Here is a 14,158-nt window from a genome sequence, read left to right as displayed (position 1 = left end):
AGATAGTTACTCCCTCCTTCTCACAATATAAGATCATTTCTGACACTATAATAATGTAAAAAACGGTCTTACATTTTCAGTCGGAGGAAGTACTTTGTGTCTGTGCAATGGGGATTCGTTCTTTCCTTTCCCTGTTCCCTGTACTTGGACAAAATCTTGCATTTCCATTATGTGACTGACAAAAAGGGCACTAGCCCGGTTCGTAAGAAGCTGAATTCTGATTTGTCCACAGTGAGCTTGAATATCCTGGTTCACCCTTTCTCCGTGGCGTATATATGTACTGTTTTTTCATCTCTACATGTTAGTATATAGGAGTATTCCGGTCGAGAAAACATTCTCCTGTCGACGTCAACTAGTGAGTAGGCGAGCTTTCCTTTTCGAAAAGAAGGTGACATGCCAACCATTTTCACGTGACAATACCTTCCACGCATCCATATTGATTTGAGCAGCAGACAGCAGTACAGGTACGGCTACGTGCCCAGAGGCCCAAAGAAAGGAGAAGAGAGAGAGAGAGAGAGAGAGAGAGAGAGAGAGAGAGAGAGAATGTCCCTGAAGCTTCTCCGGGTGCGTACCGCCGGCCAATGCCACTTCTTGTCGCTGCTGCTGCTGCATCTCGTTCCTGTCCTCCTGCTCCTGCCGCCGTCACGCCCGGCGTCGGCGGCGGCGTTGACGGTGGTCACCCACCTGCCAGGATTCGATGGCCCTCTGCCTTTCAACCTCGAAACCGGGTAAGCTAGGTGCGTACCCCCACAACTAAGATTGGTTGAAATGGCGCCGGACTCATGGCCGGAGTGGCCGTGTGATGCAGGTACGTGGGCGTGGACGAGGAGACCGGGGCAGAACTCTTCTACTACTTCGTCGAGTCGGAGAGGAGCCCCGGCACCGACCCTCTGCTCCTGTGGCTCACCGGCGGGCCCCGCTGCTCGGTCATCATGGGCCTGGCCTTTGAAATTGGTCAGTTAATCGGTTTCCACTTTCTGACATGCGTACTAGTTGCTGCTCATATACATCTATCCGCCATTGTTTTGCACCGTAGGTCCTCTCAAGTTTGTGTTGGCACCGTATAGTGGCGGTTTGCCGGAGTTGATATATAACCCATATTCATGGACAAAGGTGAGATTATTGATGATCATTCATGTCGCTGAGATGTTCGTCGTAATCAATTTTCTTCTTGATCAGTTTTATGGTTTACTCACGATAATTCTCGATCAGATGGCAAACATACTCTTGTTGGATTCACCGGTCGGTTCAGGTTTCTCATACGCTCGTGATCCCAAAGGCTACGATGTTGGAGACTACTCATCATCTTCGCAAGTCCAAATATTGTTTATTGGCCGCTGATGCCGTACCGTCATACTGTTTTGCATGGAGAACTTCCAAGCGTTGATTATTGGCCGCTCTATGCATGGTTATGTAGTGGTTCACGGATCATCCGCAATACCTCTCAAATCCTTTCTACATTGGTGGAGATTCATATGCTGGAAAGGTGATTCCAGTTATTGTACAGGGCATTTCAGAAGGTAATTATTAGCTCTTTAGAGCATTGCACATCTATGCGCATTCCTGAAAGTATTATGACCAGTGGTTCGAAAGGAACTACAAAATCATATGTTTTTGTTCAAAATTTCGATTCATAAAGATCTGGATTTGATTCTAGAGATAAGTTCCTATGGCCCTCCTCCTCAACTCTTGACTGAGGCCACATTACTAACTTTATGTGAAGAAACATCAAAAATATGCTCCACACTGTAACCCTCCTCCAGTTTCCATTGGTGTTGCCTACATGGAAGCCACATCTTGATCGTCACAGCATCTTCCCTTTCCATTTGTTTTTATAAAGAAACTAACATTATTGAAACTTCTGGAAAATATTGCATATGATCTATAAGTTTTAATTTACAAAAGAGAAAAATAATTCATCCGGGCCAATGGTTCAAATCATTTTTCACAAATAGTTGATGAAAAATATATATTAAAATGGCACCCCAATTTTTGGCCAAAATTTCAAACCATTCTGAAACTGCAGAAAATCATACATAATTCTCTAAGCCATTTACTAAAATTTAAGCTCAGTTAGACAAAATTTTACAAAGATATATTGTTCAAGATTTATACCTTAAAGTTTGGATGAAATCCCAAACAATTTAGAAAATAAAAAAATGATAAAACTCGGTTGTTTGAATTTGGAACTGTTTGCACACTTTTTAGGATAAAGTAACATTTTATGTTGTTGCCTCAAATTCTAACATGGACAAAGGAGAGAGGGCTGATATCATGGTAATGATGTCTTGTCCGGCACATATGACAAAACCGGTAAAACCTGTTGGGGGTTACATTCAAAACATTTTTCTAGAGTTGTCATATGAACCGAGGAGGGTCATTTGGAATTTCACCAAGAGTTGAGGAGGTAATGTGGACTTACCTCTTGATTATAATATTCTCCAGGAATTGACCTGAGGCAGCAACCTGTCATCAATCTCAAGGCAAGTTATTAGCTATCCTTTGAACATTTACATCGGCAACCACAATATAATGCAAAAGAGTGCGAGACCATGCATTTATTCTGTTGCCATGTTAATGCAATTTTTTTAGGGATATATGGTTGGCAACCCTATAACAGATCCAAAGTTTGATGAAAATTACAAAATTCCAAGTTCTCATGGCTTTGGGATAATATCTGATCAAATATATGAGGTGATGCCACATTTGAACACTTCAACAATATCATGTGATAATTTTTTGCAGTATGCTTTGATCTAAGAAGTTGTAGCATGGTTTCCTTTTGTGAAGAGTGCGGTGAAGAATTGCAAAGGAGATTATGTTAACCCCGTGAATGAAATGTGTGTTGAAGTGTTGCATACTATCAATAATGTAAGATTCATGTATTGGTCTATTGTTATGAACTAGTATGGTATTGCCAACATCATCTAATGCACTTCCCTTCTATCACAGCTCATTTCTGAAATTTCAATTGAACACATCTTGTACAAAAAATGTGATGTTGTTGCGTCAAAGACCATAGACGGTGCTTCAAGAAGAAAGTTTTTGTTGGAAGAATCTACCCAGTTAAACAAGCCACCTACTCGTCCAACTGTAGATTGTTTTGTCAGTCTCTCTTCATCCATGGGGTGTCATTTGATATACGAATTGAATGTGAAAAATGTCACATGATGTTGTTCTCATAGCACAAACTTACCTAGAATTATTTTCTAAATTGCAAACATATGGTTACTATCTGGCTTACTTTTGGATGAACAACAACATGACTAGAAAAGCTCTTGGGATCAAGGAGGTACACACTATGTCTGTTGCATGAAACTTATTTCATAGAGTATGCATCCAAAGGTATCATTATGTAGTTTGCACTTCTTTAGATATAAAATTAGACATGGTAGGGTAAAAAATGTTGTAGAAGTAGAAAAAAGTAAAGAAAACCATCACCTTTTGAATCATGGACTTTGCGTCAACTCTATATTTACTCGTTTTTAAACATCTAAATACGCCAGACACTTTTATAACATCCATTGACATCAAGTGGTTTGCACTAACATGACATCCAATAAAGCTAGTGTCACTTGGGTGGTTGCGACATATATACAATACACACGTTTGCTAACAGTGGGAGGTGAAGGTGAGGGCAACCGGTTTAAAAGGAGAGGATTGGCAACTGAAAACTTTGTCCAAGCCTTTATTTTCATTTTGTTTTTCCGAGTGTACACAATTTATTAATTCTAAAGTGTATGGTTCTCTTTAGATGATTTCAAAGTTTTCATACCAAAACAGAACTAGGTGCAAAGTTGAGATTTTAAGTTGTCTTTTTAGCTTAATAGGTACCATGTAGGAGCACACCTGGAATTCTTTTTCCAATCCACATCATTTGGAACACTATTGATGAAAGTTAATTTGGCAATAGGGAACAACCAGTGACTGGATACAATGCAACATAGGGCCCCCCTACACATATGAGATACCGAGCAGTATACCATACCATCTCAACCTCACTACGAGAGGTTATCGTGCACTTGTGTACAGGTAAAAACAAGGCATGAGAAAAAGTTTACTTAGTCACATTGGCTCAAAATGTTCCTTCGCACCTCATAATTAAAACTACCCGTGAGCGCAGCGGAGACCATGATCTCGCGGCACCATTTCTTGGAACACAAGCATGGATAAGATCCTTGAACTTTTCCATCGTTGATGACTGGAGAGCATGGCATCTTAGTGGGCAGGCTGCTGGGTTAAGTCTTTCTACCTCCCTATTTCAAATATAAGAAAAACTTCATGGCACATACCTTGTGTGTTCGCTTTCTCCCCACTCTTATTGACATGGGATGCATCTTTTCTTTTTTGTAGATTTGCCATAGAATACATAAACAATATGACATTTGCCACAGTGAAGGTGATTTTGTTTTCCTTTCCAAATCATGTCCATGGGGAACCATACATGTTCTAACATGGTAAAGGTCATCATTCATTATTTGTACAGGGTGCTGGTCATACTGCTCCAGAGTACCGGCCTAAAGAATGTTTTGCCATGGCTCAAAGGTGGTTGGACAATGAGCCTCTCTGATGCATATACCCTGACCACTTTATTTTATGTATTAACACATATCATTTTTATGCATTTCTTCATCTACACATGAAAAGATGAACACAATAATGATTTTAAATGAACTTTATTTACTCTTCCTAGAAAGATTTAGTGTGGGAGAGAAAACAATCCATCAAGGCCAGATTTATCCGATCAACTTTGAATGTGAATTAAATGGGAGAATTGTGTTAGGGCATCTCCAACGGCGACCCTCAAACCTCCCGCATACATCCAGACAACATTGTTCGGACCGCGGAAGCCATCTAACGCAGGCATGTATCGGTCAGCGGCGCGGTCCTTGCCGGCGGGAGGGCTCCTACTCCGTTTTTAGGTGTTTTTTTGGTGTCTGTTCAGGGTTTGTGTCCTGCTCAGGAAGATGAGACGGCGGCGGCTACCTCAAGTTGGAATAAGGTTCTCCCCACCTAGCCTCCGTTATGATGGTGCGTCTAGCGCTATCGAAGGGCGCATGGAGATGTGTTTTTGGCGGATCTCACGGGATTCGGTTGGTGTTTGTCTTCGAAGGATCCATTTGGATCTGGTCTTCGTTCGTGTGTGTTCATGCGTCTTTAGATTGTATCCTTCCGATCTACACTTCTCTTCATCAGTGGTGGTTGCTGTTTAGGTGCGTTGGTCCTATTGGGCCTTAACACGACGACTTCCCAACTGTCTATTACAATAAGGTTTGCTCGGCTCCGGTGAGGGAGGGGCAATGACGGTGGTGTGTCTTCGGCTCGCTCCAGTGCTTGTAGTCGTCGCTAGGTGGTCTACGGTTCTGTTGGGGAACGTAGCATGCAATTTTAAAAAAAATTCCTACAATCACGCAAGATCTATCTAGGAGATGCATAGCAACGAGAGGGAAGAGTGTGTCCACGTACTCTCATAGACCGAAAGCGGAAGCATTAGCTTAACGCGGTTGATGTAGTCGAACGTCTTCGCGATCCAACCGATCAAGCACCGAACGTACGGCATCTCCGAGTTCTGCACACGTTCAGCTCGATGACGTCTCTCGAACTCTTGATCCAGCAAAGTGTCGATGGAGAGTTTCGTCAGCATGACGACGTGATGACGGTGATGGTGTTGTTGATGCAGTTGTCAGTTGGTGGTTAAATTTATGATCAAAGTTGAATCTCAGGAAACACGAGTGCACTATATTTTGAAATGGAGTATGATACGCCCTAAGTTCATCTTGACGTCCATTTGATGAACATTCATTCATTGTTGCTGGACTCATCAACGTGGAGCACGTCCGATTTGAACCGGCCAAATCCAAATGAATGACCAAGTGAGTCAGATCAAATCTCATTAAAATATATTGCAATCAATTCCGGCAGCAACACCGCGCGGCATCATCTAATAAAAATCAGTGAGTGCTACCATAAACTTGGATTGCTTCCGACGATCACAGAGTCTCGAACGCAGTAATACTGTTAAAATAACCGACCAACCCATAGGTCAATAGGTTATAGATAGCCTAGTCTTTCGGTCAAAACATTTCCAATGATCAAGAAGCAGCATGTCAAACTAATACACAGTTGATACCGGGATTTTAGACCAACTCATGTATGATATTCCCTCTATTCCAAAATAAGTGTCTTAACTTTAATACATATTTATACTAAATTTAGTATAAAATTGAGACATTTATTTTGAGATGGAGACGTCCTAAGTTCATCTTCCTTTTCTTTAAAGAATTGGCAGCTTGTACTGCCTATATATTAAAATACAGGAGTTGCATTACAGGAGTTGAAAATTCGGACGTGCCCAAAGTTCATCTTGACTTTCAGTAGATGAGCATTCATCGTGGCTGGACTCATCAACGCGACGTCCACATAGACGTGCCAGACAGAGCACGTCCGATTTGAACCGGCCAAACCCAACCGGAGTCCCGCACCGAAACGGATGACCAAGCGAGAGCGAGTCAGACCTCCCGTGCTCCGCAACCAGCCATCCACCCACGACGCGTCACGTCACTTCGCCCACAACGAGTTGCCGACCCCTTCATATATATAGCCCCAGCGACAAGCACAAGCACTGCAATTCGTACGACGTCTCCCAGGCGCTAAGAAACGGCAAGGCGTTGCCATTGATCAGATATGTCGGCGGCGGCGGCGAGCAGGGGCGTGCGCGCGCTGGCCATGCTGGGGCGGTGCGTGCGGGCGCCGTTCCGCGCGCTGGTCCGCGCGCGCGACCTCTACGTGAGCCAGATGGCGGCCTGCGTGGCGGGACGCGGGCCGGTGGGCATGGCGGCCGTGTCCCGGAGCCGGAGCCACGGGTTCCACTTCCACCACTCAGCGGGCGGCGGCGAAGACGACGCCGACGTGCGGGAGCTCATCAGGGCCGCCTCGCGCGCCGGACCGAAGCCGCCCAGGCCCGCCGGCGTCGGGCCGCGGAGCCAAAGCGTGGCCATCGGGAGGATCGACGAGGACCGCCCGTGCGATTTCGGGCTCGACGACGGCGCCGCGGCGCATGTGCTGGGCCCAAGGAGCAGGAGCTGCGCCGTCGGGTCCACGGCCAGGACCGCGCGCAGGCTCGGCGCTGTCGCGGCCGCTTAACGCGCGCCGACGGCATAGATGCCGGTGTGCTTGAATATAGTTGGCGGCCTCATGCGTCTAATTCTGAGTGCTACCCTCACTTGCTGCGTGTCAAGTAGTGAGAAACTATGGAGTTTTTATTCTTTTTCCAGCCTTGAGGATTATCAATAATATTTTAAGGCTGTCGGCTTTCTTGACCGTTGCCATTAAAGAACAGGTTGCGCCAACCTCGCTGGCCGGGCGGACATCTTCGGCGACTCTCTTTTCTCTCGGACTCCAGGCAGTGTATCCGGTTTTCTCCATTCAACGACGGTTTGATAGCGGCTGATTAGCCTTCTTTTGCTTAGCGCCAAGGTTTGTCTCGCGCAAGATGTTTTTTATTTTTTAAGGAATTCGCGCGCGAGACGTAGGGTGCACTCGCGTCAGCCATCTCCTTAAATGGGCCCGCCCAGTGCGCGGGAGGCCACTGTCTTGTTTTTTTTTCTTCTGGTTTTCTCACTATTTTGTATTTTTTGCTATTTTTAAATTTTGTTTCTACTTCCAAATATTCTAAACCTATATATTACAGAAAAATAATTATAAAATATTTGAAATACTCTTAACCAAGCATTTGAAAAATGTTAACTGTGTATATAGAAAATGTTTCTCATGTACGAAAAAAATACAATTTGTACGAAAAAAGTTGATCATGTAATTAAGACATGCTAATCAAGCATTTAAAAAAAATCAAGTATTTGAATAATGTTAATCAAGAATTTGAAAAATGTTAAATGTGTATCGAATTTTTTTTTCATTTATACAAACAATATATACAAAAGATACACGATGTGTATGAAAAAAACGTTGATCATGTATTTAAAAAAGTAAACATGTATAACAAAATGTTCCCGATGTATACAAATAATATACAACATACACGAAAAAGTGGAGATCAAAAAATATATTTATAAAAAGTTGATTATGTATTTAAAAATTGTTAAACATGTATACAAAAATGTTCCTGATGTATACAAAAAATGTATGTGGATTTTTTTAATTCCATTAAAAATATCACCGTGTATTGAAAAATGTTGAACATGTATTCAAAAGAATATTAATATTTTATCTTGAAAATCTTAAACATGTATTAGATATATACCAAGAATGTACAATGTGTATGAAAAAAGGTAAACACAAGAAAATATAAGTTTTCAAAAAATGTTTAATACTCCCTCCGTTAACAAATATAAGAGTGTTTAGATCACTACTTTAGTGATCTAAACGGTCTTATATTAGTTTACAGAGGTAGTATTTATTTACAAAATTCCAGCGTGTATATATAATATGTTTCTGATGTATACAAAAATTGTTGAATGGGTATTGGAAAAGGTTGACATGTGTATAACAGAAGGAAACCGATGAAAATCGATAAAGAAGAAATAAAAACAAATAAATGCAATAAGAACCGCCGCGTGCTCCAGCGCTCGACCTCTCGGCACTGTCCATCCACACGGGCGCCTCCAGCCCGGCGAACGTGGCGACGAGTTGCGGCACCAGGCCCCTAGCCAAGTCCAGGGAGGCAAGCGTGGTGCCGGCCCCGTTCGTTTTAGTGTTGCTACGCGGTGCTGGAGACGGGGACCACACAGTTGAAGTCCACCCTAGGCTTCAGCCAGCGGGTGAGCAGGTCTAAGGCCTTGCCCCACATCAGCAGCGGCGACACGATGCGGCCCCGCTTGGCCGGGTCTCGTTGGACGCTGTCGTGGAATTGTCACGTCAGATGTCCTCTTGCAAGGACTTAGTCATGGAGCCATCGCAACTAGGAAGCTTAAAGGGGTTAACGGGACAAGGGACACAAGAGGGCTTTTATACTAGTTCGGCCCCTTACGGTGAAGGTAAAGCCTACATCTAGTTGGGTTGGTATTGCTGAGCTTTCGATAACCAGGGAGCGAGATACGCTATGCCCGGCTCTCGATGAGATGTTTCTTGCCCTGAGCCGCCAGCGGGTCGTCCCCTTATATACACAGGTTTACGCCTTGCGGCCTATAGAGTCCCGGCCGGCTCATAAACAGTATCCGGCTCGGTGACTAGTTAATTCTACCTTATGATACAAGTCATGCTATTACGGCGGTTTACCACTACGGGCCTTAAGTCGCCTGTGGGCTTTAGACCCTTTATTGAACCGCCATCTTCATGCTTGGTCTTGGGCTTCTTCTGATGCATCCTTCTTTGCGTAACCCGGCCCCTCCATGGCGGCTCACACAAATTGTTATATCCCCGACATTAGGCCCTAGATTGATTTGAATCGGTTCATGTCAATCTTAAAATACCTTAAATGAAAAGCCTTCCGTCTTCTTGTTTGTGTAAAGGTTATAACCCACCATGACATCATCTTCTGGATCCGTGAAAACCCGCCGTGATGTCATCTTCCATTAAATTCCTATTTTATTCTGTCATATCTTTAACGGATCTTTGCTTTTACTGACTATCTCGAAAACCGAGGCGTCGGAGTCGTTGGATAATGATGCCTGGCCTCCTCGTTTCTCGCGCCTTCACGGTCATCCCTTCCTTATAAATAGGCATGACCTAGGTCTTTCCCATTCTCCCCTTTCGGTCGTCTTCCTCCTCTCACCGTTTCTCTGCCGCTCGAGCTCCGCCGCCGCCGCCGCCGCGGATCTCCTCGTCTTCTCCAACTCGGGCCGCTGCATCGACCTGACTTGACCAGAAAGACGCAACGAACTTCCGCTGCAACTCCGCAACTGTAAGTCTCTTTCCTCCTGTACCTCAGATCTGCATTAATACTTTTCGAGTTCGTCGGCGTTCATCACCGTCCGTCATGAACTCTTGATAGATTTCACCTCCGACGCCTTTTTCTGATCGTCAGATAGTGTAGAACTACTGCAGTGGCTGTTTCGCACCCATTTCGAATGCAAATAGATCCCTTTTCCTTTGTTCAGAGGCTTTCTTCGAGCGTATGAACTTATCTGCACTAGCTTTAGGTCTAGAAATTTTCTTTTCAGAACGGCCATTTGATCCAAAATAATAGCTGCAATTTGTGAAACCTGTTTGTTCCATACTTAGCCCAAAAACTGCATCTGTTAGATCTGTTTAACCACGGTAGTCCATGTAGCCGGTTTAAGAAGACAACACTGATTGTCAGCCTTGCTTGCTTCCAGCGACTTAAGATAACTTAACTGCTTCTGATACTCGTAGCGGCTTAAATATCAAAAACACAATTAGCCATATGTCATTAGGCCCCTTCTTAAGCCGCCATCTTGAATAAACTTTAAAAATGTTCTCCTCCGGGTTAAAGTTGAACCGGAAATTTTTATTTGGTCATAGGCTTCTACTTGCACAATGGCACCCAAGGCTCCCAAAGCTCCTGTGACCTGTAACTAGGTCAGGTCCATTGTTACCGAAAGCACCTTGTCTTAATTTGTGAAGACTGGCTATCTGCCCAAGAAGGAGGTCATGTCTTATCGTGCTCCTAACCCGTCAGAGGAGAAACCTCAACCCAAGGAAGGGGAAGTGGTCATTTTTACTGATCATATGAGCCGGGGCTTTGCTCCACCCGGTTCAAAATTCTTTAGGGATGTTCTACAATTTTTTGACCTTAGACCTCAAGACATCGGGCCCAATTCTGTGTCAAATATTTGCAACTTCCAGGTCTTCTACTGGGTGTACCTTGGAGAAGAACCCAACTTACTTTTGTTCAGAGAATTGTTTTACTTAAACCGGCAGAATGAACGTGCCAACGGACCCAGTCTGGAACTTGGCGGCATCTCAATCCAGCGGCGGAGAGACTGCCTTTTCCCATACGCTGAACCGCCAAGCCACCCAAAGGATTGGAACCAGACGTGGTTCTATTGCCAGGACACTTCTCTGGCTAATGAAAACCCGATGTCCGGCTTTCGCGCTCTGCATCTTGAATCCAACCACCCGCTGCCGGACAAGTTATCTGCTATTGAACGTCTGCCACTCGCCCCCACCATAAAGAAAATCAAGGCTCTCTTGGGGAATGGCTTAGACGGCGTTGACTTAGTCCGGGTCTGGATCTCCTGGTGGGTGATTCCATTAAGCCGCCGTCCCGGCTTAATGTGCACTTATTCAGGTGAAAAGGATGACCTGCTGCGTCATAGTCCTGATGACCTTCCTGATGACATGGTTGAAGCTATGACCCAATCTCTATTGAAGGAGGGCTCAGTAGTTAGTAATGCCTTCGGCTTACTTCCATTCTGCAAGAATAACCCGGCTCCTGCAGTAAGTCATCAACCTCAACAATTATACCTTTATCGTGGAATGCCTTGCTTTTACTCATAGCCTTTTAACATTATTCATAGGCAAATGACGACTTCTGGAAGGTCAAATATGACCATGAGGCTGCCAAACGAGCCAGAGCGGCCAAGAGAGCCGAGAGAAAGGCTGCCAAAACAGGGACCCAACGGAAGAAGAAGCCAAGTACTTCTGACTTACTTAAGCTGGATGACACCACCGACGATGAAGAAGAGGTAATCCTTAACTCCCCTGACTCCTTTACCATTACCTTACTGACATTAATTCCTTTCAGGAGGACACGGGAAACGGCCAAGCAGTTGAGGAAGAGGTAACTATAATTTCCTCCGACTCCGAGCCTTTGCCGCGGCGGAAAATCCAAAGAGTGACCCGGAAAGTAAGATTTTCACATCCTTTAGCTTACCAAGATCCTCAATTTCTTTTGAAGCGACAGATTTATGAGAGCCGGAGGCAGACCCGGACCAGCAAAGACGCGGAGCTCTCCTCCGGCTTACCTAATGTAATAAGGAAGCGCCGTGCTGAGGTTATCTCTGGCTTACGCTCTTCTTTACCTTTGGCGGGTTTAATTCGTCAACCCCTTAATTCATCTGACTCAAACTATCAGGACACTTCACCTACCTCTGGAGAATCCATGCAATCCAACATGCCGGCTTTCAAAACTGCTCCAGGGTAATGTCAACTTATTTATCTTCATGCTTACCTTACTCATGTTTTTGTACTAACCTTTCCGATTTACTCATAGCGTACAAGTGAAGCCCAGCAAGAGGACGAAGAAAAATAAGCCGGCCAAAGATCCTGTCACGATTGAACCGGAGCTTGGCACAGCTGCTCCTGACACCTCCACACATGAGCCGCCGTCTGAACCGGCTTATGACGTTCCGGCACCAACTTCTGATCCGCCCGCTGAACAAACTCTTGAGGGATCTGATAACCCGGAGAATCCTGGCCCGACCAAGATAGTTGATCCGGAATTTGAGATTCTTAAGACTCAGTTTGTTGAACCGGGACGGCCCACTATTCTTGCCAAGTGCTCTGCCAAGGAGGAATTTTGGAGCGCCAAAAGGCCAAGCTGGACGTCACTGACTACACTCATCTGAGCATTGGAGAGATTGTCTCTAGTTACATAAGCCAAGTGCACAGCGGCAATTCTTCTCTAACATGAGGACTGCAGAGACGGCATCCATCTTGTCAGACGAATATATTATCTCCTTGACCCGGCGCACCCAATGAGTGGTAGATTCACCCTCCTCCTGCTTACAATTAGTTAAATCCACAATCGACATAGATTGCTTGCAAGTGTCCTTGAAGTTCTGAATGAACCGGGCCTTTAACTCCGCCCATGAGCTAATAGAATTGGGCGGTAAATCCTTTAACCACGTTCAGGCCATTCCATCCAACATCATGGTGAAGTACTTAGCCATTGCCGCGTCACTGACCTCCAACAGTTCCATGGCCATCTCATAGCTTTCGATCCATGCCCCGGGCTGTAAGTCGGCTATATAATTTGGCACCTTGCAGGGTCCCTTGAAATCCTTAGGTAAACGCACATTGCGCAAAGCCGGCAGCAAACAAGGAACGCCGCCGGTTCTGGTGGCCACTCCTGCCTCAACAGAAGTCGTCGGGTAATCTGGGAAGTCTTGATGAGCCGTCAGCTGAGCCGCCAGCTGAGCCACCCGTTCGTCCTCTTGACGTATCCGGTCCTGCACCGGGTTAAAACCGACGGGCTGGTTACGGCGCTGGGCATTGCTTGACAAAGCCTCCGACTCCATATGCCTGCTATAACTCGGACTCCGGCTTGACAAAGCCTCTGACCTCCGTTTGTGCAGCAGCGCGCATGGAGGGGGTGAGGATCTGATTCTGTAGGAGATATGCCCTAGAGGCAGTAATAATAGTTATTTTGTATCTCCAAAGTTTGTAATGAATGTTTAGCTTCCATGCTATAACTGCAATGATTCTCGAGTCTGCAATATCCACGAGGCTCGGAGGGAAACTCATGTGCACGTGTGGTATACTAAACGGTAAAATATATTCCTAGTCTTGCCTCTAAGACTGGCTCATGTATTGCATGATGATCCTGTTTTCCTGATCATGGGCATGTCTATGCTGGCAATTCTGAGGGCGCGATGTTGGTAGAATACTTGTGTTGAATCGACCCAAATTGATGTTATGCTATGAGATTCTTTTCGTCACAAGTTTATGGTTAATAACACAGAGATAGTTAATGTTTGCATAATTCCTTAGACCATGAGAGTATCGAGTTCCTTTGTACTTGCTTCGTGAACTTTGGGGTTTGTTAAACGTCATCCGTAACTGGGTGGCTATTACAGCAGCTTACGGGTTCACGGAAAAGTATGGCATGTAACGAGATAGCTCAAGATTGGGATTTGCTCCTCCGACGATGGAGAGATATTCTCGGGCCCTCTCGGTGTTACAGTATACATAATCGTCTGGCCAGACACCTTGTGATTTGATCACTGGGATGCCGGAACACGGAAACGAGAAAAGAGAACAGAACCGGTAACGAGGTAACTTGCATGGTGGACAAATTGTTCGTCCACGGGGATGCAATAAATCTCACCTCGGGTGTTTGTGACATATCGTGAAGCAACAGGAATAGCTCACTGCAACTGGAGGTTCACTCGAATATTTATTCGTGTGGGTATAGGGGTCAATATGGGTGTCCACGGCTCCGATGTTGATCATTGATCAGAAGGGGTTCCGGGTCATGTCTATACTTCACCGAACCTATAGGGTCACACGCTTAAGG

At 44.9% G+C, this 14,158-nt stretch overlaps 2 protein-coding genes and 1 pseudogene across 3 annotated transcripts; all 3 read left to right on the top strand.

Moving 5' to 3' along the window:
* The first annotated feature begins 223 nt into the window (after positions 1–223).
* On the top strand, positions 224–4,883 carry LOC125550511 (serine carboxypeptidase-like 13; annotated as a pseudogene). The gene is made up of 14 exons (XR_015600220.1): positions 224–728; positions 809–954; positions 1,037–1,113; positions 1,213–1,350; positions 1,418–1,520; positions 2,446–2,483; positions 2,593–2,694; positions 2,791–2,871; positions 2,953–3,109; positions 3,201–3,292; positions 3,914–4,032; positions 4,124–4,237; positions 4,354–4,399; positions 4,487–4,883. The product of XR_015600220.1 is annotated as a serine carboxypeptidase-like 13 (transcript).
* A 1,758-nt stretch (positions 4,884–6,641) lies between these two features.
* Positions 6,642–7,615, top strand: LOC147974670 (uncharacterized). Its single transcript, XM_087519533.1, has one exon. It carries the CDS (start codon positions 6,685–6,687, stop codon positions 7,141–7,143), a length of 459 nt encoding a protein of 152 aa, XP_087375659.1. The 5' UTR covers positions 6,642–6,684; the 3' UTR covers positions 7,144–7,615.
* Positions 7,616–10,569: 2,954 nt separating this feature from the next.
* LOC147974669 (uncharacterized) lies at positions 10,570–12,488 on the top strand. Its single transcript, XM_087520108.1, has 6 exons — positions 10,570–11,358; positions 11,439–11,606; positions 11,666–11,701; positions 11,825–11,914; positions 11,996–12,060; positions 12,134–12,488. The coding sequence occupies exons 1-6, from the start codon at positions 10,570–10,572 to the stop codon at positions 12,486–12,488; spliced, it is 1,503 nt and encodes a 500-aa protein (XP_087376234.1).
* The last annotated feature ends 1,670 nt before the right edge of the window (positions 12,489–14,158 follow it).

The sequence above is a fragment of the Triticum urartu genome, chromosome 4A, assembly GCF_056163025.1.
Source record: "Triticum urartu cultivar PI428250 chromosome 4A, HENAU_Tu73, whole genome shotgun sequence".
NCBI lineage: Eukaryota > Viridiplantae > Streptophyta > Magnoliopsida > Poales > Poaceae > Triticum > Triticum urartu.
This window is presented reverse-complemented; position numbering and strand designations above follow the sequence as displayed.

What these genes read in the sequence shown, in the direction of transcription:
- LOC147974670 (XM_087519533.1), top strand. Translation starts at nt 6,685, where the DNA reads ATGTCGGCGGCGGCGGCGAGCAGGGGCGTGCGCGCGCTGGCCATGCTG.
- LOC147974669 (XM_087520108.1), top strand. Translation starts at nt 10,570, where the DNA reads ATGTCTTATCGTGCTCCTAACCCGTCAGAGGAGAAACCTCAACCCAAG. An exon ending in GCCAAGCAGTTGAGGAAGAG is followed by an intron (nt 11,702 to 11,824) that starts GTAACTATAATT and finishes TTGAAGCGACAG; the next exon opens with ATTTATGAGAGCCGGAGGCA. An exon ending in GCTTTCAAAACTGCTCCAGG is followed by an intron (nt 12,061 to 12,133) that starts GTAATGTCAACT and finishes ATTTACTCATAG; the next exon opens with CGTACAAGTGAAGCCCAGCA.